General features: G+C 35.5%; 1 protein-coding gene across 10 annotated transcripts in view; it reads left to right on the top strand.

Moving 5' to 3' along the window:
• The window catches only part of LOC102093056 (sodium channel protein type 1 subunit alpha), a 95,543-nt gene that overhangs the window by 58,198 nt on the left and 13,721 nt on the right, over positions 1-23,624 (top strand). For all 10 annotated transcript variants that reach the window (XM_065069673.1, XM_065069672.1, XM_065069666.1 and 7 more), the window contains 6 exons: positions 292-648; positions 1,358-1,840; positions 5,330-5,447; positions 6,920-7,074; positions 9,626-9,799; positions 12,388-12,510. In XM_065069673.1, coding sequence (XP_064925745.1) covers positions 292-648; positions 1,358-1,840; positions 5,330-5,447; positions 6,920-7,074; positions 9,626-9,799; positions 12,388-12,510 — 1,410 coding nt within the window. The remainder of the gene's footprint in view (positions 1-291; positions 649-1,357; positions 1,841-5,329; positions 5,448-6,919; positions 7,075-9,625; positions 9,800-12,387; positions 12,511-23,624) is intronic.

Below are 23,624 nucleotides of genomic sequence, written 5' to 3'. Positions count from 1 at the left end.
CAGTAGAAAAGTGGTCCAGATGATTCTAACAGATGAACCCTAGATTTTTAATTCCATCTAATATGGCCAGTAGCTTCTTCAGTAAGAATTCTGCTTTGAGAATCTCAAGCTCTAACTTCACCAAATGTTCTTGAGTGAACCTTCCTTTTTCATGCTTTAGACAAGAGGATTTCCTCTGAACAGTCATACTCAGGACATATTTTGCAGTGATATCCTCCCACAAGTTTACTTTAAAATATCTTTTGTGTCTTTCTTGCTGGATGTCCTAACGATATTCTTCTTTTATTCTAGCTGCGAGTTTTCAAATTGGCAAAGTCTTGGCCAACACTAAATATGCTCATAAAAATTATTGGCAACTCGGTGGGAGCTCTGGGGAATCTGACCCTGGTGCTGGCCATCATTGTGTTCATTTTCGCTGTGGTGGGGATGCAGCTGTTCGGGAAAAACTACAAGGAATGTGTCTGCAAAATCGCAAGTGACTGTGTGCTTCCACGTTGGCACATGCAAGATTTTTTTCACTCTTTTTTGATCGTATTTCGAGTGTTGTGTGGAGAGTGGATAGAAACAATGTGGGACTGCATGGAGGTTGCTGGCCAAGCCATGTGCCTTACTGTCTTCATGATGGTCATGGTGATTGGAAACCTAGTGGTACGTAATCAAAGCATTAGCAAAAAATTATTTGGCAATAGAGTGTGCTCAATCCTGAACTCAGCTAAGTGCTCTGGCCCTGCTTCAATGAAGCACTTAAGCAGGTGGATTCAAGCAATGCTTAAAGTTAAGCTTAAGAGGTTTTTTGGATTGAGAACAAAGTGTTCTGCAATATCAAAATCCTAAGAATGTTAGAGTGAGCACTTAGTCACATTCTTGATTTGTATTCTTGCTCTTTGTAAATATTTTGTGCTTCAAATAATTTTAGTGTATGGGCTCTTTATAAACCATTTGCTGTGGATTTCTTTATTATTTATCCCATTGGATTAGTCACCTAAATAATCTAATGTCTGCTGTGTGATGGATAAATTAAACTTTTTAATGATGCTTAATAGCAAATCTGCCATCTCTGGTTTTGGATTTTTTAGACTTTGCACCTAAATATTTATATACTGTGGGGATTTAAAAACACATTTACAGATATTATTCAGTTGTAGGAATATTTTTGAATGGTGAACAGGACCTAAGCAAAATGAAAAAAGCTCAGGTTTTTATGGAGAAGTTAAAACTTTTGAGGGTGTCTTTCTTTGGTTATGGTGAATTATTGGGATTGTAGTCTTTGATATCACTAATATGACAATTTTTAATAAACTAAATGTTGTTTGTTGGGATAAAGTCTAGAACGTCCTTTTTTTTTCTCTTTCTGCAGGTACTGAACCTATTTTTGGCCTTGCTCTTGAGCTCATTTAGTGCGGACAACCTTGCTGTGACAGATGATGACAATGAAATGAATAATCTGCAAATTGCTGTAGCAAGAATGCAGAAAGGCATAGATTATGTAAAAAGAAAAGCACGTGAATTTATCCAAAAAGCTTTTGTTAAGAAACAAAAAGCTTTAGATGAAATCAAACCACTTGAAGATTTGAACAACAAAAATAGCTGTATTTCTAACCATACTACCGTGGAACTAAGCAAGGACCATGACTATATTAGAGATGCAAATGGAACAACTAGTGGCATAGGCACAGGCAGCAGTGTGGAAAAATACATAATTGATGAAAGTGATTACATGTCATTCATAAACAACCCAAGCCTCACTGTGACAGTGCCCATTGCATTGGGTGAATCCGACTTTGAAAATCTAAACACAGAGGAATTTAGTAGTGAATCAGACCTGGAAGAAAGCAAAGAGGTATTTAGATATTTTGCGCATGTCTCTGATCTGTTGACTGTCTTTCTTTTTTTTCAGCATAAGCCAGTGTATTCAGTTCTTGATCATTTGTTATTTTTATCCTTCTTTGTACATATGCATAAATGAGTCTATAAAGAAGGGTTTTATTCTTCATGAACAAAAGTGTAAGAAAGGGTTAAATATTACAGTCTCCAAGAGGAGAGAAGAGGCCAGGCAATGGGAGACCAAACTAATCCACAAGAACTGTTTATGATCCATGTGGTAGTTGCAACAACTGGTAGAGCAGGGCAGTGCCTGAGCACAGAAACTTTTGTTTGCCTCCTGTAGCAAAGGTCCCATGAGGAGTGCCGTGCAACTTCTCTCTGCCACTCAAAAAATCCCCCTCTATGGGATTGTTTTGTGAGCAGTTATATATCAGAAAACATAGAGATAGTTTATGTATTTCCTTTAGACACTGGAATTCTTTTAGATTTTAAAATTGTCACTCTTCTAGACCTAGATTCCCATAAATGTTTTAACCATAGACTCTTCCATATACTTCCAATTCACTTAGCTGTTGAAACTAAAAAATAGTATCAACAGACTGAAATATCTCATGTTGCTAAGGGAATGCCAAAGCAGGATGTAGATATAAAGCCTTGTTGAGAACTTTATTTATAAAAAAAAACATATTAAGGCTATAACTGTTCCTTTACATGACTGTTTGTCTGTGACTATTTTAACAAAAGATTTAAATTTATTTGATAACATGATTTGCAAAACAGCTATACCCTCAGTGACTTAGTTTGTTGACATTTTAATCAAATAAAAAAATTATATTTCCAGACACTTAACAAAACTGGTTTTCTGACTTGAAGGACTTCAGCCGTAAACTAGCTAGTGTCTGTTCTGGTAACAATCCGAGTTCTTTGTGGGACAGATAATCTTTTCCCCCTCCTGTTGTATTACTAGCAGTACTTCAGACACCTGATTTTAGGCCAGTTGAATTCTGTGCTGCAGTCACTGCAGTGTGTGTAAGCCCTCTAGTGTTCCCACCAAAAGCCAGTGTTAAGCTAAGTGCAGTCATTGGTTCCTCCCCCAGGAAAGCAAACGCGTACCAAACAACCTCTCCTCATGGCAACCTCTTTCAGAGACAGTGTTGTTCCCATTTCCGATTAGTGTCTGAATCATTGATATTTCTTTTCCTGTTAAATATTAGCCAAAATTCTTATAAGTTGGCTTTGACTCAAGCCTCTGAACTGCTGCAACAATAGGGGTTACGGGAATGTATTGGAGCACATAAAGAACTTGCCCCAGCAAGAAGAATTTCTGAATAGAACAACATTTCCAGACAATCCTTGTGGACCCTTCCAACCTGGTATTCTATGATTCATATGATTTAATGAAAGAGCCATTGGAGAAAAACAATGGTCACCTACTCTCCCCACAACTACCTTAAACACTGGCCAGTCCGGTCCAACCCATCATAGGGCAGGCAGACCAATGGAGTGACACGGGCTGGTTTATGACTGATCAGTGGGCAACAGATTCAACTTAGGAAGCTATCTGTAAATGTGCTGCTACTGCATGGCCAGGGTTACCTTTTATCCCATCGAGAAAGTACTATGGCATTTCTGACCTTCTCCAGAAGCTTCTGAAAGAGCAGGTCTGTTATCTTGTTTTCCATGAAGATCCATCCAGCAGTGCTGTTTTGGATTTGAGACCAAGTCCTTATTTTATATTGACTGTTAGTATAATGGGATTGTAGAAAAGAAATTATAAACACCAGAACAGCAGAGGCTTTGAATTAGCTGAGCTTTTGATGAGAAGCCACTTAGGAAAGGCTGTGTGGGTTCTCTACGTCTCAGGCCAGAGGGCACCAACAGGTGAGTTCCAGGTAGCTTCAGACTATCCTGAGCTTTTCAGCACCATTCCTGGAGTTTTACAGGGCTGGATCCCTTCTTGCTGATTGGGTCAGCTCTGAAAGTTCCCCCTCCCTCTGGCGGTGTTCAGGAGGAGGTTGGTTCGGTAATTGGTCTGGTTTCCTTTGTTTTTCTGCTGAGTACTCTTTTCTCCCTTAGCAAAGTAACAGATTAATCGTCTTAATATCATAAAATAGACGGTTAATTTCGAAGATCTTAATTTTAGTGTGCAAATAGTAGCTAACAGTAATATTACAGAAAATCTGCTTCTTAGAACAAAATATAGAAATAAAATTACAGGGCTTTTTTTCCAAAAATGAAAAAGCTGTGGAAAAGTTTTGAAAAGTCTTTTCAAAATTATTTTGAAAAATGGTAAATTGTTCTGCAAAGGACAATTTGTGAAAATTTAATTACTACAAGTATACAATATTTTTGTAAAAATATGAGAGGCAACTCTGTAATGTAATTTGGAAAATAACATTTATAAATTGGCTCTTGCGACAAATAATGACAGAGCCTGAAACTGGATACATCAACTCATTTTTCTGATAAAGGTGAAACATCATTCTCCTAATCTATCTATATTCACCACAAGATGAAATTAACTAAAACCAGGCTACTTAAAATACTACAGATTTTATTAGGTGCCATGCAACTCAATGTCAATGAGTTCTGGAATTGTTATTGAAGAATGGACTGGCAATGTTTTAGTAAGTGTTTTGTTGTTAGGGTTTGGGGAGTTTTTTGTCCTCAATATCAAAGACTGCTGCAGCTTAGCATTGATGAGCATGTATTGAATTTATTCCATTATTTTCTTTACCCCTACATCCTTAAATATGTTTCCTTCACAACTTTTACCCAATCTTTAGCTACATTACCAACCAGCTGGATTGTAGCCAGGTGCCAGCTACATGTTACAACACTTAGAGAATTTTTAGGATAGGATTAGCTTAAGTGTATTCAGTTTTTTAATATTTACTCTCCACCTTTCACTGCTCTCTCTTTATGGTCATCATGTTGATGAGCATGAATCAAATTGAAAATTTGATTAGGTTATACAGCACAATCTGATGTTTTATGTGCCATCTTTAAACTACCGCGGCCTTATTGTACGCAGCTTCTGCTTCACTCCGAGGTAGACATTCAGCACTTTTAATCTGGACTTGCTGACCTTTAAAGCACAGCCTTTTCTGCTCTGAGGTCACACCTCATATATTTAGGCTCTTACCTGCTTTTCAGTGTTCACTATGGATTCCTGCATATATACTTGAGCTTCATTATTTCTATGATGATCAAGAGATCATTGCCACTTACAGCTAGTAGTGGTCATAAAACTTTGCAGCCTTAACATCACCATTCATACTTTTCAGTTTAAAGCTTAATACACCTTCTAGTTAATAGATCCATACAGTGTAGGAGGAAACCAAATGATTGTACCTATTTCACATATGTTTATCAGCAATTTAGTTATGTTGAATACTCAAGCATTTAAAAACATGGCAGAAGTACTTCCTTATTGTGAAAACAACTGATATTTGCCTTAAAAATATTTACTGTGTATTTGTGATGCTTTTTTTTTCCTTTACAGAAGTTAAATACGTCTAGTTCATCTGAAGGTAGCACAGTTGATATTGGACTTCCTGCAGAAGAGCAACCAGAAGCTGAACCTGAAGAAGCCCAGGAACCAGAGGCCTGCTTCACAGAAGGTGTTTGGAACTAAAATACTGCTAATACTTATTCATGAAATGCAGAATAATTACCTATTTAAACTAAGAATATTTATTTATTTATTTATTTACTCTCTTGTTAATGTTTAAACTACAATTATTAGTGATAGTACTTTTAGACCATAATTTACCTTATGGGTACTGATACCACAATTATACTATGTATCAGACAAGCAATTAATAAAACATTTTATCGGAAAGTTATAGTTATTTTTAAAATAAGAAAAATATATAACTGCAAGTTTTATTTTAGTACAAAATACTGTGCTCCCTGAGTTTAGTTACAGTTTCCTAGATAATAAAATAACACACTACTCTTCATAGATATCTATCAAAGTGCTTTATAAAGTGTGCATTAATGAAATAGCTGTTGAGCGGTAAATAAAAACTGCATTTTGTGCAAAATGCTAAAGGAACCTTCCACAAGTTGGCAAAAGAGAAGAAAGAGCCTTTGTGTGCCACCTGGGGCAAGAACAGTCTCACCTGTTGGACTCATTTGTCTTTCATGCTTCCTCCTATTGCCCCTTTTACAGAACTCAATAAAACAAGAATCTGGTCATAAACTTTATTTGCAAAAGCATTTCCATGTTAGAAACTTTATGGATGTGTGCATGTAAAGGAATTGGCGAAAGGAATAGGTTTAAAACAGTAACATAAGGATACAAATGTAATTTTTTGTATCTGTAAGCAAAAATTAGATTTAGAGTTTGGAAAAAAAATGCTACACTCGGTGCTGGGGTTGGGTTATTTCTGGATCTGATAATAGACATTTATTTAGAAATTTACAATGAACTAGTAAGAAGTAGTACTGTAACAGACTTGGATTTGGCAAAGAAAATACCATTATTGGTTACTAGTATTTTTCTACCTAAGTGAAAGAAGAAATAAAATCAAGTTAGCAGCTAAATCATAAAAGCTTAAACAAATTAAGGCCACAAGTTAGCCAATACTGAAAAGCTCAGAACTCAGATATGAGGCTTAGAATTTTTTCATACAATGAACACAACATTGTCTGAATTTAGTATCCCCCCAAGAGTGAGAATAAAATTTAATAATACTTGTCCATATATTACTACATAAACCTACTATGTATTTGATGAGTTTGTATGGTTTTACTCATACTTTTTATTTTGTAATTTTGCTTCAAGTTCCATATACTTCTAATTTTTTGTGTGCCCTGTATTGAGCACTCACTTCTTGATGAATGAAAAATACTTTCTTTTCACGAGTTCATTTGATCATAAATTCCGGTTGCCTCAGTGTTAAATTTTTTTTGTGTTGGAGAAAAACAAGGTCATCTGGGTGAAAATCTACTGGGTTTTTACTAAATAGCACTGCTTCTGGAAAGGTAGCATTGTATCACTAACAGAATGCATATCCAAAATTAACGCAATTCAACAAAATCTCTTTCTTTCCCTCCTCCCTCCCCCCCCAATACCCTTTTTTTAAAGGGTGTGTACGAAGGTTCAAGTGCTGTCAAGTAAGTATAGAAGAAGGGAGAGGAAAGCAGTGGTGGAACCTTAGAAAAACCTGCTTCAGGATTGTCGAACACAACTGGTTTGAGACTTTCATTGTCTTTATGATTCTCCTCAGTAGTGGAGCTCTGGTAAGTAGAAGATGAATGGTGACACAATGTTGCCAGAAAATTTCTGATAAGTTTGGTCTTCAAACAGTTTTAATTTTGTTTTCTCCACCAGAAAGAACACACAGTTGAAATGGCAGGACTATATTTTAGTCAGGCCTTTGAAAGAGTGGTAGAAAAAGTCTCTTCTCAACAATATGTTGAAAAAACAGCAGACAAGCTGATCTGAGAGAGCTTAACTCCTTTGCTAAAGTGAGTGGTACTCGTGAAGCAGGGAAAGGGACAACATGTGAAGAAGAGGACATATTTGATTTTGTTATTTGAGTTTGCTCTCTGGTTTTACTGGTATTCACTGATCCAACTCAGGGAAAACAGCTGTCACTGATGAAAAAAAAAAAAGAGTGTGGAAGTGTTGTGGCTTTCAATGCCTTGCAGGAGCCAGAGATGGTTTATACAGTCTTATCAATGTTATGTACTAGAACATGAAAGAAAGAAGACTGTGTGTAATTATTCCCTTCTACAAATCTGTTTAAGCTTCTAATTCAGCTTCTGCTGACTCATACTCACATAGACTAAAGGGATATCTTTAAAAACATGAATTTGCTTTAAGGTTAACAAGTATGTGAGGAAAAACAAAAAGAAGCCAACCATGATATGAATCGATAACAATAAATTGCCCTCAGATAACATAGTGTATAGCTAGCATATACCTTAGGTAGTCGCAATTATCCTTTGGTAAATTTCTTAAGTAATCATAATCATAATAAAATTGTCTTGCTAAATTGTATCATAATCTCTTTATACCACTCCCAACATTTTAAAATACCATTACTGGTTAGTAGTTTATTATTATACTTGTCATTAGTTTCAGTTAAATCTTTAAGAATTATTCTGCTTTTGTTTGGCCTAATAATATCAACACAACCATCAAATAAGCAACTTTTACTCAACACCATGTGACATGTTTCCTGTGATTTAAACCCCTCAAAATAGCAAAAGACTCACATCTATTTAGTTTTGGTTCATGCTACCAAGTGGAGGAAGCCTTCAGTGACAAGAATTTAAATGAGAGAAAAGTACTGGCAGGAGATCTGATAAAGGTGAAATTCCATTATTATGTTTAGGAGAAGTCTGATATGAGATGCCACAGTATTAGCATCTCACACTCATGTGTCATCCACAAAACATTTATGTTGTGAAAATGTTTTAGAGACCAGGGATTAGCCCAGTCCCTTGGAGATGTGAGATCCCGCTCTGCCTTCAGCTTCCTTTGTGGTAGTGAAAAGGTCCGTCTGGACCTGCCAGCGCTGTATCCCAATGTTCACCCCAAGACCATGCCTCAGGCAAGTCTCACTGTCACTACAGCCAGGAAATCAGGCAGGTGCAGGCAAGAATAAGCAGGCAGACGTAGGCGCAGGTAGGCTGCCAGCAAATCCCCTCCGTAGGGCCATTCTGGCTGAGAGCAGACGTGGTCCTAGCTGCCCAGAGCCCCGCTGGTTTAGCCACTGCTGTCTTCCCAGCTGTAAGAAGGAAACGGTGTGTGGCCTCCCGCTTTTGTGCAACAGAGTTGTTAGTGTGTACAGAAGTGTCAGATATCATAGTGCCTCATCTAACTGTCCCAAATTACTGATACACAGATGTTAATTCAATGATTGATAGACAAACACTAATCATTTGAACTGACAGATGTGAAGGAATTCAAACTGGGTAAAAATGAATGTTGATATCAATGAATATCCAAGTCTTTACAAACTATCAGATCATTGCTGTTCTTTCAATTAAAAAAAAATAAAAATCAATTGTTCTCTGTAAGAAATACAAGCATTATTAAAATTGAAAAACAATTAAAGGGGAAATGTCTTCGAGGACAGCAAGAATTTCTAAAAAGCAGAATCTGTATGTTTTTTCAAATGTTTAAAAATGAAGACACACAAAAAATGTAAATAACATTGCAAGGATCTCAGAAAACGTGTGTATCTCATAGAAGCTGAGTAATAAAGCAGGTATTTGATTTAGAGAAATAAATATTCTTTTAAGGAAGAAAGAACTTGGTTTATGATTTGTTACTTAAAATTTTCAAAAAGCAACAGGACTTAAAAACATAAGAGCAATTGTATTGTCATTGTCCTGAAAACTTTACAGCTATGGCTCTGGATTTTGAAAATGGATCTACCTATGTACAAACCAAATGACCTCAGTAGAATTCAGTTCAGGCTGAATTTGCAGCTCACTCTGCAAAATCAGTGTTCTTTGTCAGTACCCAAAATTATCTGAGAAGAATAATTTGCCATCAGCAATAAATAATTTTTTTAAAAAATCTCTGACCATTGAAGTGGTTGCACTGTAATTTCTGCTTCCCATGAGCTGGAAAATACACTTTCATAGGGGAAAAACAGGTATATACTGAGCAGAAAAGGAGACATCAGATAGATATGGCACTCCTATGCTTTTCTGTGAAGAAAGATTCTTTCCTTTTTTGTTGTATTTGTTTGGTTTTTGGTTACGACATGAAGTATGTGCAGTGACAAAGTTACAAAAAGGAAAAACAAATATTTTTGTATGTGTTTACCCATAGGCTTTTGAAGACATATATATTGAACAGCGCAAAACTATCAAGACCATGCTGGAATATGCTGACAAGGTTTTCACCTACATCTTCATTCTGGAAATGCTGCTGAAGTGGGTGGCCTATGGCTATCAAACATACTTTACTAATGCCTGGTGCTGGCTGGACTTCCTGATTGTTGATGTATGTAGTATCTCTCCTACTTTATCTGTTTTGTTTGTTTTGTTTTTATTGTTCTTATTTTGTTTTTCTAATTTCTTGCTCTAGTTTACTTTTCAGTTTAAAAAGTAAGGTAGATAGAAAAAATACCATCTTTATCTGTCTTTCACTTTTCACTTATAACACTGCCTTCCTATACCACAGAGTTAAGAAAGACTGGAAGATCTTAGCAGATCTCCTGCTAACAAAAGAAGCTCACATCGTATCCCCACAAACAGTTAAAGTGTTTCGCCCAGCACTGTTGTTGAAAGAGGTAGTTCTGCTCCTGGCAGCTCATTCCCACCTTCAGATCTCTCTCCCCCTTGCTGTGATCTGTGTTGCATCCAGCTTTTAGATGGGTCCACCAGACATCAAACTCTCATCTCAATTAAAACGCATCTGGCAAGAGAATGAACATCACAAAAGTCCACAACTTTACGCATATGTCTGAATTAGGGTTCTACAAGGAATGCAAGAGGTATCTGTAGCATTTGTGATGTGGCTTACTTAGTATTAAAAGTCCAATGGATATTACTGAACTTGCAATCTTCACAGCTGTGCTTGAAATCAGGCTCAATAATCTTCTCCTCAAGGGTGATCTAATAGTTATAACTTTGCCGCGCTGTGAAATGGGGGAGGCCATTTCTTGATGTATTAATGCAATTACTTTAATAATTAATGCAATTAATGCAAGTAGTGTCCTAAGAAGGCCCCCTTGAGAAAACCTTCAATGTGCAGAAACACATACTGTTTCTGCAGTCTATGAAGTTATGTGTGTGCAACTAACATGCTATGTTTACGTAGTTACAAAGGCACAACAGTTCCTGTTTTTTTAAGATAGAAATTTCTGATAAAACTTATCTCAAAAACAAATATTAAACAAGCTCAACTTTAGAATTAAGATGCGTTTTGTCTTGGTTTCAGTGATTTAGAAGCAGACATTGAATAGGTAAAAGGTAAACTTTGTAAGTAGTTATTGACCCAAATAATTGCTGAAAATCCAACAGTTTCTGAATGTGTTCCCAGCCTACAAGGGCTAACCAAAGCAGTTCATTTTCTCTATGTTTGTTTTGTGACTGGTGCCTTCATCCGTTTGGATTGGTATATGTTATGGATGAAATATATCTAGGTTTCAGCTTCACATATACAGCTACAGATAATCACATTCAAACATAGTACTCTTACAAAGACCCCTCTCCTTAGAGAACACTTTCATTCTTTAATATCTAAATTCTTCTCAAAGTGGGTACCTAAGTGACACCTATAACGAAAAAGCTTGAACAAACATGCAAGCAGAAGCACTGGTTCCTTTTCTAAACTCACTTTCACTAAAATTTGACCTTATTTAAATCATAATATCCCGAGCACCCATCTTATGAATGTGTAAATTTGAATACTTCTTTGTGTGAAGGTATAACACCCATTCAAGTGTCTGAACCAGCTCATGATTAAATCCTGGATTTACAAACCTGCCTATTTTCTTTAAGTTGTCTTTAGATTATGGCAGCTTGAAAGTTTTCAGTGTTATGATGAATGTACTGGAGAAAGAAATTCAGTTTTCAGAAGGACCTAGTTTTGTGGCTTGCTAGAGCTCAGGACTGACAAGTACAAAATAACTGAACTTTCAAAAGCTCAAGATTTCACACATACTGCTTGTTTTTAAATATGGTTCATAAAGAGCACTGTACTAGAATTATCTTTACCTGATGCATTGTTATTTATAACGAAAGAGCACATGAGATCATTGTGCTATTTTTGGCTGAGTAACTATGTGAAGCATTGGAACAGAGTGATGAAGGAGCATCTAGGGGAAATGGGAAGAAAACAGAAGGTATTCTTTTGGACAGGAGCCAAGGAAAATGTAGAGAACATGTTTTCTTCTCACTGAGGTAATGTAGGGACATAGAATACATAAATGCCTGTGGATATGAGACTTCATTACACCTGTTGCCTATGGAACTGTTCTTAGAAGGTCTTCAAGAAATGGCATAATCCAGGTTAATGCCAGCCTGTAGAGCACATAAATTCAGCAGTCAGGCAACAGGATTAGTCAGTGAAACTGAATACAGAAAAATGAATCCTTTCCACCAATTTCCAGAGGAGCACTATTGCTCTATGACCCATCTGTTAATTCAAAAGAGGCTTCGATGGTTCAGTTATTTCCCTTTCAGTTGCAGACAATCAAATGGGCATTATCAGCTATAACTACTGATCCAGCTGTAGCAACATTGTAAAACAAAGAAAAAGTGACAGCAATACCTAAATTTGTAAAATTGAGAGATTAATTTAATTTGCTTTATCTGGTTTTAAATTCCCTCAAATCACTAGCAAAATACGAAATTCAAAAGTATTAAAGTTTCCAGGTATTGTTACCTTCTGAAATTTTTGTTTATTCACCTGTCCTACTCTTCTTTCATATTACTTTTTTTTTTTTTTTTAAATTTAGAAGACTTCTTTTTCCAGAAGAAAGTGGTCCAAAATTAGATTATTGTAAGGAAGTTTATATCTCACATCTATGATATGTAAAGCAGTATGTACAATATAATAATTTTTACTTTCCTGTTTTCATATAGGTCTCTTTGGTTAGCTTAACAGCAAATGCATTGGGTTACTCTGAACTTGGTGCCATTAAGTCCCTTAGGACACTAAGAGCTTTGAGACCTCTAAGAGCTTTGTCACGATTTGAAGGCATGAGGGTAAGACAACATGAAAGAATCTGAAACTATGCATGCATAGAAAGAATCCATGCATGCAGAATAAGGAATGACAAGTCCATGCAGAAAGGCTGCACTATCTTTTTATCTACTGCATATCTTTTACTAACAGATAAGCAAAAAGCTTCATCAATTCGCCTAAATCCATATGCAGTATTGCATAGAAGTTACGTTCATTAAGGTTACTTTACTTTCTAGCCAATCTCAGGAGTTTTCCATACAAGGTTTTGAAATTACCAACTATGAACTCTTTCAGCAGACAATAATGAATAAAATGTAATAAGATTTTATTAATTGTTTACTGATAAGCCTATCACAATATTTATACAGGAATCTAATTTAGCATTAGTTAATACATATATTTTCTGTTGCCAGTTGAAATCCTTCATTTTTCTTCATATTTGATGAACCATCTTTGGTCTAACCCCACTGAATTTTACTAGATGGTACTAGAGATATATTCATACCTGCTAGTGGTTTATGTCTATTTCTGAGTTTGGCTGACTTTAAAAACAAATCAAGTTATTTGATGTCTTTATGAAATTCTTTTTGTAAGGTAAATGCTTTTCTTATTTCAACAAATCTCTATTCAATACAGTATATATATATATATATGGTTATTTCTTTCTTATTCAGTAACATGGAGGCCCTGCTTACTATTCATCTCACTCGATAAAGCATTTTAACTTATTTTTTTCATTTGTTTATACCTTCTGTTCCTTAAAGCCACTGAATACAAACTAACTCTATATGCATGTCATTGAAATATGTTTTAAGAGAATGCTTTTTGCTACTTCCTGGAAAAAACAGAGGAAACTATGAATTTCAAGACAATTAGAAACCAGTGGAATAGCCTGGAATATACTGTCTGAACAACCTTAAGGTACAAATCTAAGCTTAATCAAGTCAAATGGAGGCTTAGAATTCTGTTCCTTAAATTGTTTTCATCAGGCTACATATCTCTACTTCAGAATGCATCAGAAAAAAAAAGTTGCTAACCAGTGATTACTAGATTAATGAATTTCAGTTTCATATAGCAAATTGACTTTTAACAGTCTTCTCATCATTTGAAATTTTTTAATTGATATTCAGCAGGGTACGAGCTGGTCAAGTACTACAGAATGTATGAATTTTCATTTCAGTTTGGAATTACTATTTGATTTAGCCATTTTCTCTTTGTCTTTCTTTGTACTTACTGTTCATGAACATTCAGATACATGTGGTTTTATACAGATAAATGTTGGGAAATTGCTGTCAGCTTTACTTTTTTAATAATGTTCTGGTCAGCTGCAGGAGGACTGTGAGACCAGTACAGAAGTGAAACAGGGATAAGAAATACAGCTCTTTAGATGATGTTGGAAAAAACGGATCATTTCGAGAAAGATAATGTCAAAATCGGTTGCCAAATGTTTTATTCCATTTTTCTTTATCCTTACGTAATTGCCTTAGTAAATTTTCCACTTAAAAGATTTAGGATATTCATGCTCAGAGAAAAGTACCTGTTATTTGAAATCTATTTACTGCTTTCCCTTATTTCTCACTGAATAACTATGAAACTATGCCAGAAGCCAAATCATATGATAGATTTTCAGATACTCAACATGAATAATTCACGAGCACCTTACTGTACAGGAATCACAGACAAGTCTAGAAAAGCAGAAAAAAAGTTTCAGCTCCGTCCTCCAATGTTCATGACAATCAATGAAGTACCTAATTCCAGTTGCTTAGCAAATTTGACTGGCCAACTGTATAGGCCCTCTGCTTGCTATCAGTTACATGTATTTCTGAAAATGGATTTTCCAAAGCACTTGGCAAGTACTCACAACAGCTCATTGACAGATAGTAGCATTACTTGATGAATGACTCACGAACAGTAAAAAGGTTCAAATACCAAATAATTGACCAGCTCAGCTCACAATAAGACTCTAGTCAAATTACAGTCTTCTCAGAAACTGAGTTCATTTCATACAAATCCTTTAACACAGATTCTTTTATCTGCCAGCAGAATGTAAAAATAAATCAACCCTCTTTGCTTTCTTACATTGCCTATACCTACATGGTACTACAACAAAACAAGCTGAGTTTTTATTCAGCATGTATTTATAATATCCATGTTTACTCCCATGTATAAAACTGTGCAGTTTTTGTCTTGAAAATATAAGAGATCATATGTATTCCACAGAAGTCTCTGTATGTAAAAAGCTCTGCAACATTTTGTGAAACTATCTGCTAAGTTCTCAGCTACTTTAAAGTGTTCTTTTTCTTAAATACGTTTACCAATCTGTTGAATTAGAAGAATACAGCATTTTACATAGTCAATAAATACAAATAACTATTTTGTTAACCCTAAATATGAAACATACTTCACTTTTAAAGTTATATTCTTAAAAGTCTGCAGTTATACTCTGTAGTTACAACTTAATTTTGTAATGATGCTGTTTCATAAATGGGATAAATTCTATTTCCAAAGCGAATATAAGATATATTAATCACTTGCACCAAAATAGTGTACAAGTAGTTCATAGCTTGTGCTTGCCTTGAGCAAAAAGTGAATTTTGCCATATTGAAGGCATTTAAAATATCAGCTAGTATATTGAATTCTGAGAAATTACAATACTTTCTAAAGCGAATCTCAAACCCAACTCCACACAGATGCTGGAAGGCAAAGTAAAGGATTGCTTTAATTCAATTTAAACTTCTGTCTTGGGGTTTATATTCTCATCTCAATTAGTGTATGTACTGAGCAGAAATATCTGCAAACTGAGATTTGAATATACCCATTGCTTTTTGTTTAGCTTTTTTAGTACTTGCAATATAATGCTTTTGCACTAGTTCTGAATTGGTATGCTACTTGTAAATGTAGAATACTGAGTATACATTGCTTTGCTGAGATAGAGAATTAAGTGACAATAAAGCATGCATTTGTGTCTAATTCCACAAAATAAAGCATGTCATGCCGTGCTTGATTTATTTATTAGAGAAATAGTAGAAGGCAGCAAACAATCTGAAATCCACTTGCACTTTCAGTTTTGCATGCCTTATGCATATTTCTGGCTGATGGCTTTAAACATTTACTGTATTTCAAATTTCCAGTCCAATTTCATAACTTCTAAAATTAAATTAGAGTATTTGATGTCCTAAATATCCTCTAAAATTTAACCAAGAAAGTGATAATGAGGCATTTTCAAGAGTACTCCAAACTTCATCAGTAGGAAAGAGACATTTCTCATATGATTGAGTTATAAAACATTACATCAAGTGTCTGTCATTACAGATTCACAACTAATAACAGGCTATATATTTCTATTTCATATAGGATAACCTTTCTTCAGCTTGGATGGGGTGGACCACAGGTTCCTCCCCTTATCTGTATTATGGGTACAGTATTTCCCCCTTTTCTACCCTTACTGATTGCAGTGTGACTGACCACTACATTGTGTATTTAGGGTTAGAAGTAGAAACAATCTTGTTTGAGATCCCCTAGGAGCAAAAACTCTTCACCCTACACGCCTTTCTTAACTGCTTTAAATATTTGGAAATCCTTTGAAATTTCTGATGTTAGAGAAATAACATGAAAACTTTTGATAAAATCAGTGTTATTATTTAGTGCTGAGTTCTTGCATGAGGAAGGTACCTCAGCTATTTTTAGATTTTCAGATGCTTTTTGAACCAAGATAAAAAATGGCTTTCTTTAAAAATTTGAATCTGGCTTTTGTATTGTTTTGGAAAGGTCTGTGCTTTACTCTGTTACTCAATTTATAGTTACATACATTCAAAAACATCTTATAGAAAGTTTTGAACATTACTTGTAATACATTAAGCACACACCAAAACACTATGATCTGAATAGTCACATCTATAGATATTTATATAATTGCAATTTAAATTTTTGCATAATTTTTAACACCCTACATTTTACGTTAAGCAAATCACTCCAGGTGTGTATAAATAACATGAGACACCATATAACATATCCTTTATTGAATCTGAATTCAGTCATCTTTGGCCTGTGTTTGAAACTATTTTTGTGATTTTTATAAAATGCCAATAGCAGTATTATTTTTGTAATATCTTTCCTGGTCAATAAAGGTCAATAAGATTTCTTTTATGCAACAGAAAGAGCAAAACAGGTGTGGGGAGTTTTTTTGGTTTTTGTTTTTTACTGCCTCCGGTGAAATTCAAAGATATTGATCCCACAGGAAATAATCACTCTGTTTTCATACTCATGTGTATTTACAATATTTACCAGGTCTTCTCAAACAAATGCAGCCCTGTAATTTATTGCTTAGCAGATAATTATTGTATTTCATCATACAGTATTTTAAATTATGTCTTTTCTTCTGTGTTGTTGTATACTTGATTTCTGGTGAGAAACAGAACCAAACCTGCTTTGGGAACTCCAGTATTTGGTTAAATCCAACAGTGTAGCTTGCTTTGAATTGACTGCTACATGAATAAGAAATGCTTTTGTTGGTACTTTAAACAAGTTATATTTTCTTATAAGAGCTAGGACAGATCTGTAGAATTGTTGAGGTTAGAAGTGACCTCCTGAGATCATCTAGTTGAACCTCCCTGCTAACAGTTCTAGCTTTCCAAGATATAAACTCATCACCCAATAGCATGAAATTTTTCCAGCACCAAGTCTTGTAAAAATAGTTTGCGTAATAAGTGTTTGAGGAAGTATTTTCTTTGAAGATAAAATTATTTAGTAGAAATGTTCTTCAGTCAGCTGCACTTGTACAGTAACGATGAAGGAAGAAAAAGTAGAAAGGGCTGCAGGGAGTGATTTTCTTTTCCTCTGAGATCTTTCCTCTCTTTCTGCAACTTCATTTGTTCATAACTGTTAGCATTAAGCTGTACCTCCTTGTCAGGTCTCTGATTCTTTCCATCTGCCTATCTTCTCTTTGCAGACTCTCAGTAAAGTCCAAATTTTTCTTTACAATTGCTGCTTTAAATGGTAGTTTTCTAATAATCTTCATCCTGTATTCCCAGTACAGTCTTCATTTTACTCAAAAATCAAAAACCTTATCATAAATCTTGTCTTAAATGCTCATTTGTTTTTGAATTGTTTCATATGCAAGGTGCTTCTCATGCCAGTTCTAACACTGACAAATTGCTTTCATTTCTTTCATGAAACGACCTTTTACACATTTTTCTCTATTTAAATAATATCTTTGCTCATTATCATAATTTACAAACTTTCTACTTGCTACTTTGTAGTGATGCTGAATTAAGGGTAAGCATTAGTTTGCTAGAATAGTATTCCAGTTTTATTTTTTCGTTTGCTTCTAACTTTTCTAAATGTTTTTCAAAACATTATGTAATTCTGGGCTTACATATTCATAGATCATGTAGTGAAGAATAAATTACATGTATGTATATGGCATTAAGGCAAACTCTGTATTTTGTTAGAGATTGTTTACACTTTACTGAGGGAGAGCACATTGCTGATCATTATCTCAGTGTCACAGAATGCTTTTGCGATGAAAATGAACTCAGGTAGTTATCATAAGCTGGACGTCTTCCAACTGAATTATTTTAAGGATTTAACAGTTTTAGTCTGAATTATTTAAATATTTAAGCTCCCCTTCACCCTTGTTAATCTTTGCACAAACCTAGATAGTAGCAAGTTTCATCACTGCACTGGTGGATGATCTCATAACCAATGAAAATACTATTTGCTGAGATTTTTTTCTGTTGATTAAGACTTTATCACCACTGATTACTCTGCAGGTCCAAGCATTTCCTCTTTTTACCTGACAAACCAAATGAGAAAATTGAAGGAATTGCATGTTTCTTAAGGTACTTCTCTTCTGGAAATCTAGTCTCGTGTTTTACATCACACTGCATATCTACAAGGTTCCGAATTATCTTTATGTATAGAGCTTTGTAGTGAAATGTCAGAAACTGCCATCTCATAAACTTGAAGCCAGCTATGATCCCTAAAGTGTGAAAAGCTTACTAAGAGAGAGTCTGCGAGACTTTCCCCATTCTTCATAGATATAATTATGAGGTGAATTTAATCCCTGGAGACTGAGGAGCTGTTTAAGTATCTTGGGGGGAAGGTACTTTAAAGAATTCTTGGGAACCTTTTGCTCTATACTTCCTACCCTTGCATTTCACATTACCTTTCAAAAGGTTTTGTGAATAAGGCAATTGACATTTTGAATTTGGTTTTGCTGTGCAGTTAGCAAAATCGAGGGGCTTGTGGGGGGTGGAGTTGGTTTGTTTGTTTGTTTCTTTTTGATGTAGGGGTCTTCCTCTCACATGGACATAAAGAGCAGAATTGGTGCACATCTCTCTTAAATTTAGTTTGCATAACAATTTTTTGATTGCATGTTACTTTATGAACATCTGTCTATTTTTTTATGCACCAGTCTTTGGAAAAAACTGTTATTTGCATATGGAGAAGTTCCTATTATATATTTCTGAGTGGTCTGATAGGAACATGTGTCCATGCTTCATGATGGGTAAACTATAAAACATATAGTATACATGTGATAGGGGATCCAGCGATAGTGGAAAAGCTACCAGTTAAAAGTACATGAAGGGGAGCCATACATTGAATTCCAGATGCTGGACAGCTCATCTCACTGTGCTGGTACTTGGTCGGTGAAGGTCCACTGGTATGCTTACTCTGCCATAACAGAAAGAAATCTGCTGATGCACTGGCTCTCTCGTGGATGCTGACTCATGAATGCAAAGAGCCAGGGATTATAATTCTCAAGGCAGAGGTTTATTCCCATGATTTCTTGCCTTGGTCTATTAAATAGTGCTAATCTTTTTGATTCTGGTATGGGCTTTCCTCACAGTCTCTCTCAGATGCTCTTTTGATGCCCTGACTGGGAAAGTTACTGTATTCTTTATGTCTTTTCCTCCCTTGCCCCAACTCCTCCACAGTTTAAGAGAGAATACACCTGTCTTTTAGCTGACACCCACCATCTGGTCAAGTCAGTGTGCTTTCAGCATTTCTAGCTTTTCTTGTGTGATGTCGTCAAAGTTCTTCATTATGAGAACATGCTAAACTCAGTTCATGTATGTCACCTGAGCCTCCATTCCTGTCCATTCATGGATTGTACCTCTGTTGTTTACCAAGAATCTGAAACAATGGCCACTTGCTCCCTCCTTCATCTTTCAGTGCAAATTCCTTTTGTGTACATCTGGACTTGGGCCAGTTGGGCACAGAAGATTCATAATCTTATGGCAGATGTTCTTACCTCATACTTGTTCAAGACAAGGCAACACGTACTCTCAAATCCTGACCAAGGCAGTGTTAGTGTTTCATTTGAGTCAGGAATGAATTTTCCTGTTTTGCTCTAATGCAGCTTATGCTACATAAGCTGTTGTCAAACTCCATCTGCATGCTGCTGTCTTTAAACTACTGGCTCTTTAGTCTTTGTACTGATAAGAGAGAGATGGATGGCTTCTTGTAACGAGCATGATCTGAAGTCTACAACTGTGTGACTATGCTGACAGTCACTTAAAGAGAAATACACTATTCCTTTTTTTGGACATTTGGTCCTGTCCTTGAAGTTCCTGAAGGCTTTCTCAGGCTTTTCCAGTTAACACGGAACTGAGTACAGTAGGAACATGTCTTATGCTTGTTAGGGCCATAGAGCATGCATAGAAGACAAGGTTTGATTTCATCCATAAAGGTCCTGGTGAAGTTAAAACTATTTGGCTTTTCTGTGCTTGTGAACCTTACCTGAGAATGCACATGCAGAAAAAAATATGAGGTAACAGTTGAATAACCTCTATAGCCTTTGATGGACCCCTTCGAAGGACTCTGATGTGAGATCTAGCATATCAAATCTTTGAGAAACTTTTCCTGTTTAAGCCTAAAATTATTAAAATGAAAACTTCCAAAGTGGAGGCAAATAAAGTACTTTGCCATTTTAAGTAGCAGGGATGTTCCTGACATAAATCTCCCTTTCCATCCCCAAGCTGGTAACTTCCTCCTCATTTGCACCAGGGACAGAGTTTGGAACTTCTTCAGAGAAGATGTGAAAGTTATGGAAAAATTGGCTAAGTACTACTGAAGGTTGGTTTTGTTTTGTTTCCAGATTTTAGGAGGCCCTGATGTATCCGTTAGTGAGGTCCAGTGTAGGAATTCCTGGAAAGCCTGTGGCTGCTGAGGTGCCAGGATCTATTGAAACTGTTTTGATGTGGGAAAATATAATAAATTTATATCTCATGATGTATTTCAGATGTGTCCCACAGCAAGGCTGAATCTAGTAAAGCTTCCTTATATTCTACTCATATAGCAGTGATAAGCTGGTATTTTGCACAACCCTCATTCTATACACATGCACAGCTCTGGTAGCAAAAGCTGATCTTTTTTATTTTTTCGGTTGCATTCAGTTCACTTTTCAATTGGTTCTCACTTTTTTGTGTCCATTTGCTGTAACTTATGTGAGTAGGTGTTGTATATGTATGTATGGGTGCTATCTTGGATATATATTATGTGAGATAATGTCCTGGTTATCGTCATATACCTCAGCTATTCCCAAAACAAATACCAAAAAAGTAAATGGAAAAAAGCATTCTGTCCATCGATAAAGCAATTGCCTTCAACTGTGTATGTTGAAGAAATTAAAGACTTCGTCCTCAGGTAGACTGTCAGTCAGCCGACCATCTGACCAGCACATAGAAATGCAGTTTTACATTATAAGTATGGTAGGTCAAAGGCTTAACACTGGTTGGATAAAAACAATATGAAAAATCAAACAAAAACAAAATGCAAGCAGAAAACAACTTCTAAAAGTTTTAATTTTCTTTTCTTCTTTTCTTAAAAAACCTTCCAGGGGGACTGGATAGCTCAAGGGGTTGGTAATAGGATACAGAGCCTTTCATCTCTAGGTCACCAGTTCGCATCCAGGCCAGGTCAGTAATGACCAAAAATTGTTACCATTTGATGGGTTTTCAGGGACCTACATGAGATAAGTTGTTGGAACCGTTGTTGGAACAGTTGCTGGAACCTGTCACTTCTTGTTCAAGAGGACGTGGCTGATCTTTTGGCAGTCTCAGCAGTGAGACTGCATTGCCTGTTCATCTAAAGATGTGAGATGCACTGATGGCATTTTGTAGAAATCTTTCTTTCTACAACTATTATCAATTCATCATTGTTGTAACAATTACTTTAACTGTTAGTATTCTGCTGCCTGTTCTGGATCTGTGCTGTGGTCCAATGGATCTCAGAATTGCTAAAAAGGTAACTGCTACAGGCACTCAATTAATGCAAAACCATTCTTCATGTGAGCACAAGTAACCTTAATTTATTTAAGTTGCAGGCCTAAATTCCCATCTTTCTTTCCTGGCATCTTTATTTTCAGGCTTTTTACCAAGATTAAATGGAGGAATTCAATCAGTATAACACATTTTTATGGGTGAAGGAAAAAAAAAAAAGACAAGCACTAGCTGGCCTAGAATTTCAAAGCAGCAATAGCATAATACAATTTCATAGATCAGGTCAGACTTGGAATAAGTTCCAGAATCATTGCATTCCTAATTATTATGTTGCCCTCAGTTTCATCAATTTAAGTAGTAACAGTTTTCTTTTCCTCATATGATAGTAAAAAACCATTTCCCTCACTCCTTTGAAAATGGTTTCCGACGTTCAGAATATTACTGGGACCTTGTTAGCCTTTTAAACATTTTTTTAATGGCTATCTTATGCATACATCACCTTCACATTTTCTATAGTATAAATCTCAAGAAGCTGCCAAGAAAAGCTAATTTAAAAAAAAAATCTTGGTTTAATAAAAGATAGGGAGACTTTTCAGTTACAGAAAGGTCCCATTTGTACTCTCTGTCAATGCAGGAGGCCCTCTAAATGAGAAGAAAACATGCCCTGAAATAACATTTCTACCTAAGATCTCTAAACAGGTCCTAATTCCTGGCCATAACATTTGGGAGGAGAAGGGTGCTGAGACAATACTCGGGTTCCAAAGGCCTTCAAGAGGCTGTGAAATACAGGTAGTAAGATTGAGCTTGCTCAGAATTATGTTGGTAGTGGGAAAGATCCTTCTGTGTTGCAGAAAGAAGGAAACAAAGATGGACTATGATGCCTTAATATACCCCAAGTATCCATGCCAGTCCTTTCCTGTCTTACTGCAGCTGCTGGATTACCTGGAATCAGAGCCCTACTGTATATTTTCTTTTACCTTCCTACAAGGTCCTAAAAGTTTCACAAAGAAAAAAAGTAAAATTTAAAATATAACTTTTAAATGAGACCTGGTATTGGATACTTAAGGAGAAATGATTGCTGAGCTATTAGCCAAACAAATATCACAAAAGCTTTGATAGCTCTGACAGACACGTGATTAATTAACTGTATATATCAGAAAAATACACTTTTTATCTACTTAAGTAATTATTGACATCTTGCCTGCAAGTGGATGAGAAGGCAACTGGACAAAAGTAATTTAAAATGCAAAATCAAAACCCTTAAATATGCCCTTGATATATGTCCTTCTTTAGATAAATGAAGGGTATTACTGACTTAAATGCAATACATGAAACAATAAGACTGGAGCTTGAAATAAATTATGTTGATTCAAGTAGGCACATATTGCAAAACTGTCTTGCTTTTCTATACAAAGAAATTAATCTTTGTTATAATCTGCATGGAACAAAAAGGCAATAAAGATATGTATTTAATTCCTGCATAATCCTTTTAATGTAGAGCTTAGTTTCTAGATTCATGGCATTTATGTTTTCAGCTTAAATTTCAAAGCTATGTTGAACAAATCTATAGGTTGCCATTTTTCTTTAAACATTTCAAACATAATTTGATGCATTTTTAGAATTTTATTATGTCTGTATTTTTATTTAACACATTTGTCTTTTTTTATATAGAACATATCAGTGTCAGGCTTCATCTTTCTACCACCAGGTCTTCTCTTGTTTTTCTTTTCATTATTTTAATCTTCTCACTTATTTTCCTTTTATCATGTGTTCTAATGTTGAACATTTAAATGAACAGTGCAATGCTACAGTTATTAATGTACTGCTTTAACACTTACAGTATTAGTTTCTGAACAACCTTTTATTAAACATTGGTAAAACAGTATACAAGCCTTTACTGCTGTAAATAT

This window comes from Columba livia, chromosome 7 (genome assembly GCF_036013475.1).
Source record: "Columba livia isolate bColLiv1 breed racing homer chromosome 7, bColLiv1.pat.W.v2, whole genome shotgun sequence".
In the NCBI taxonomy this organism is placed as follows: Eukaryota; Metazoa; Chordata; class Aves; order Columbiformes; family Columbidae; genus Columba; species Columba livia.
This window is presented reverse-complemented; position numbering and strand designations above follow the sequence as displayed.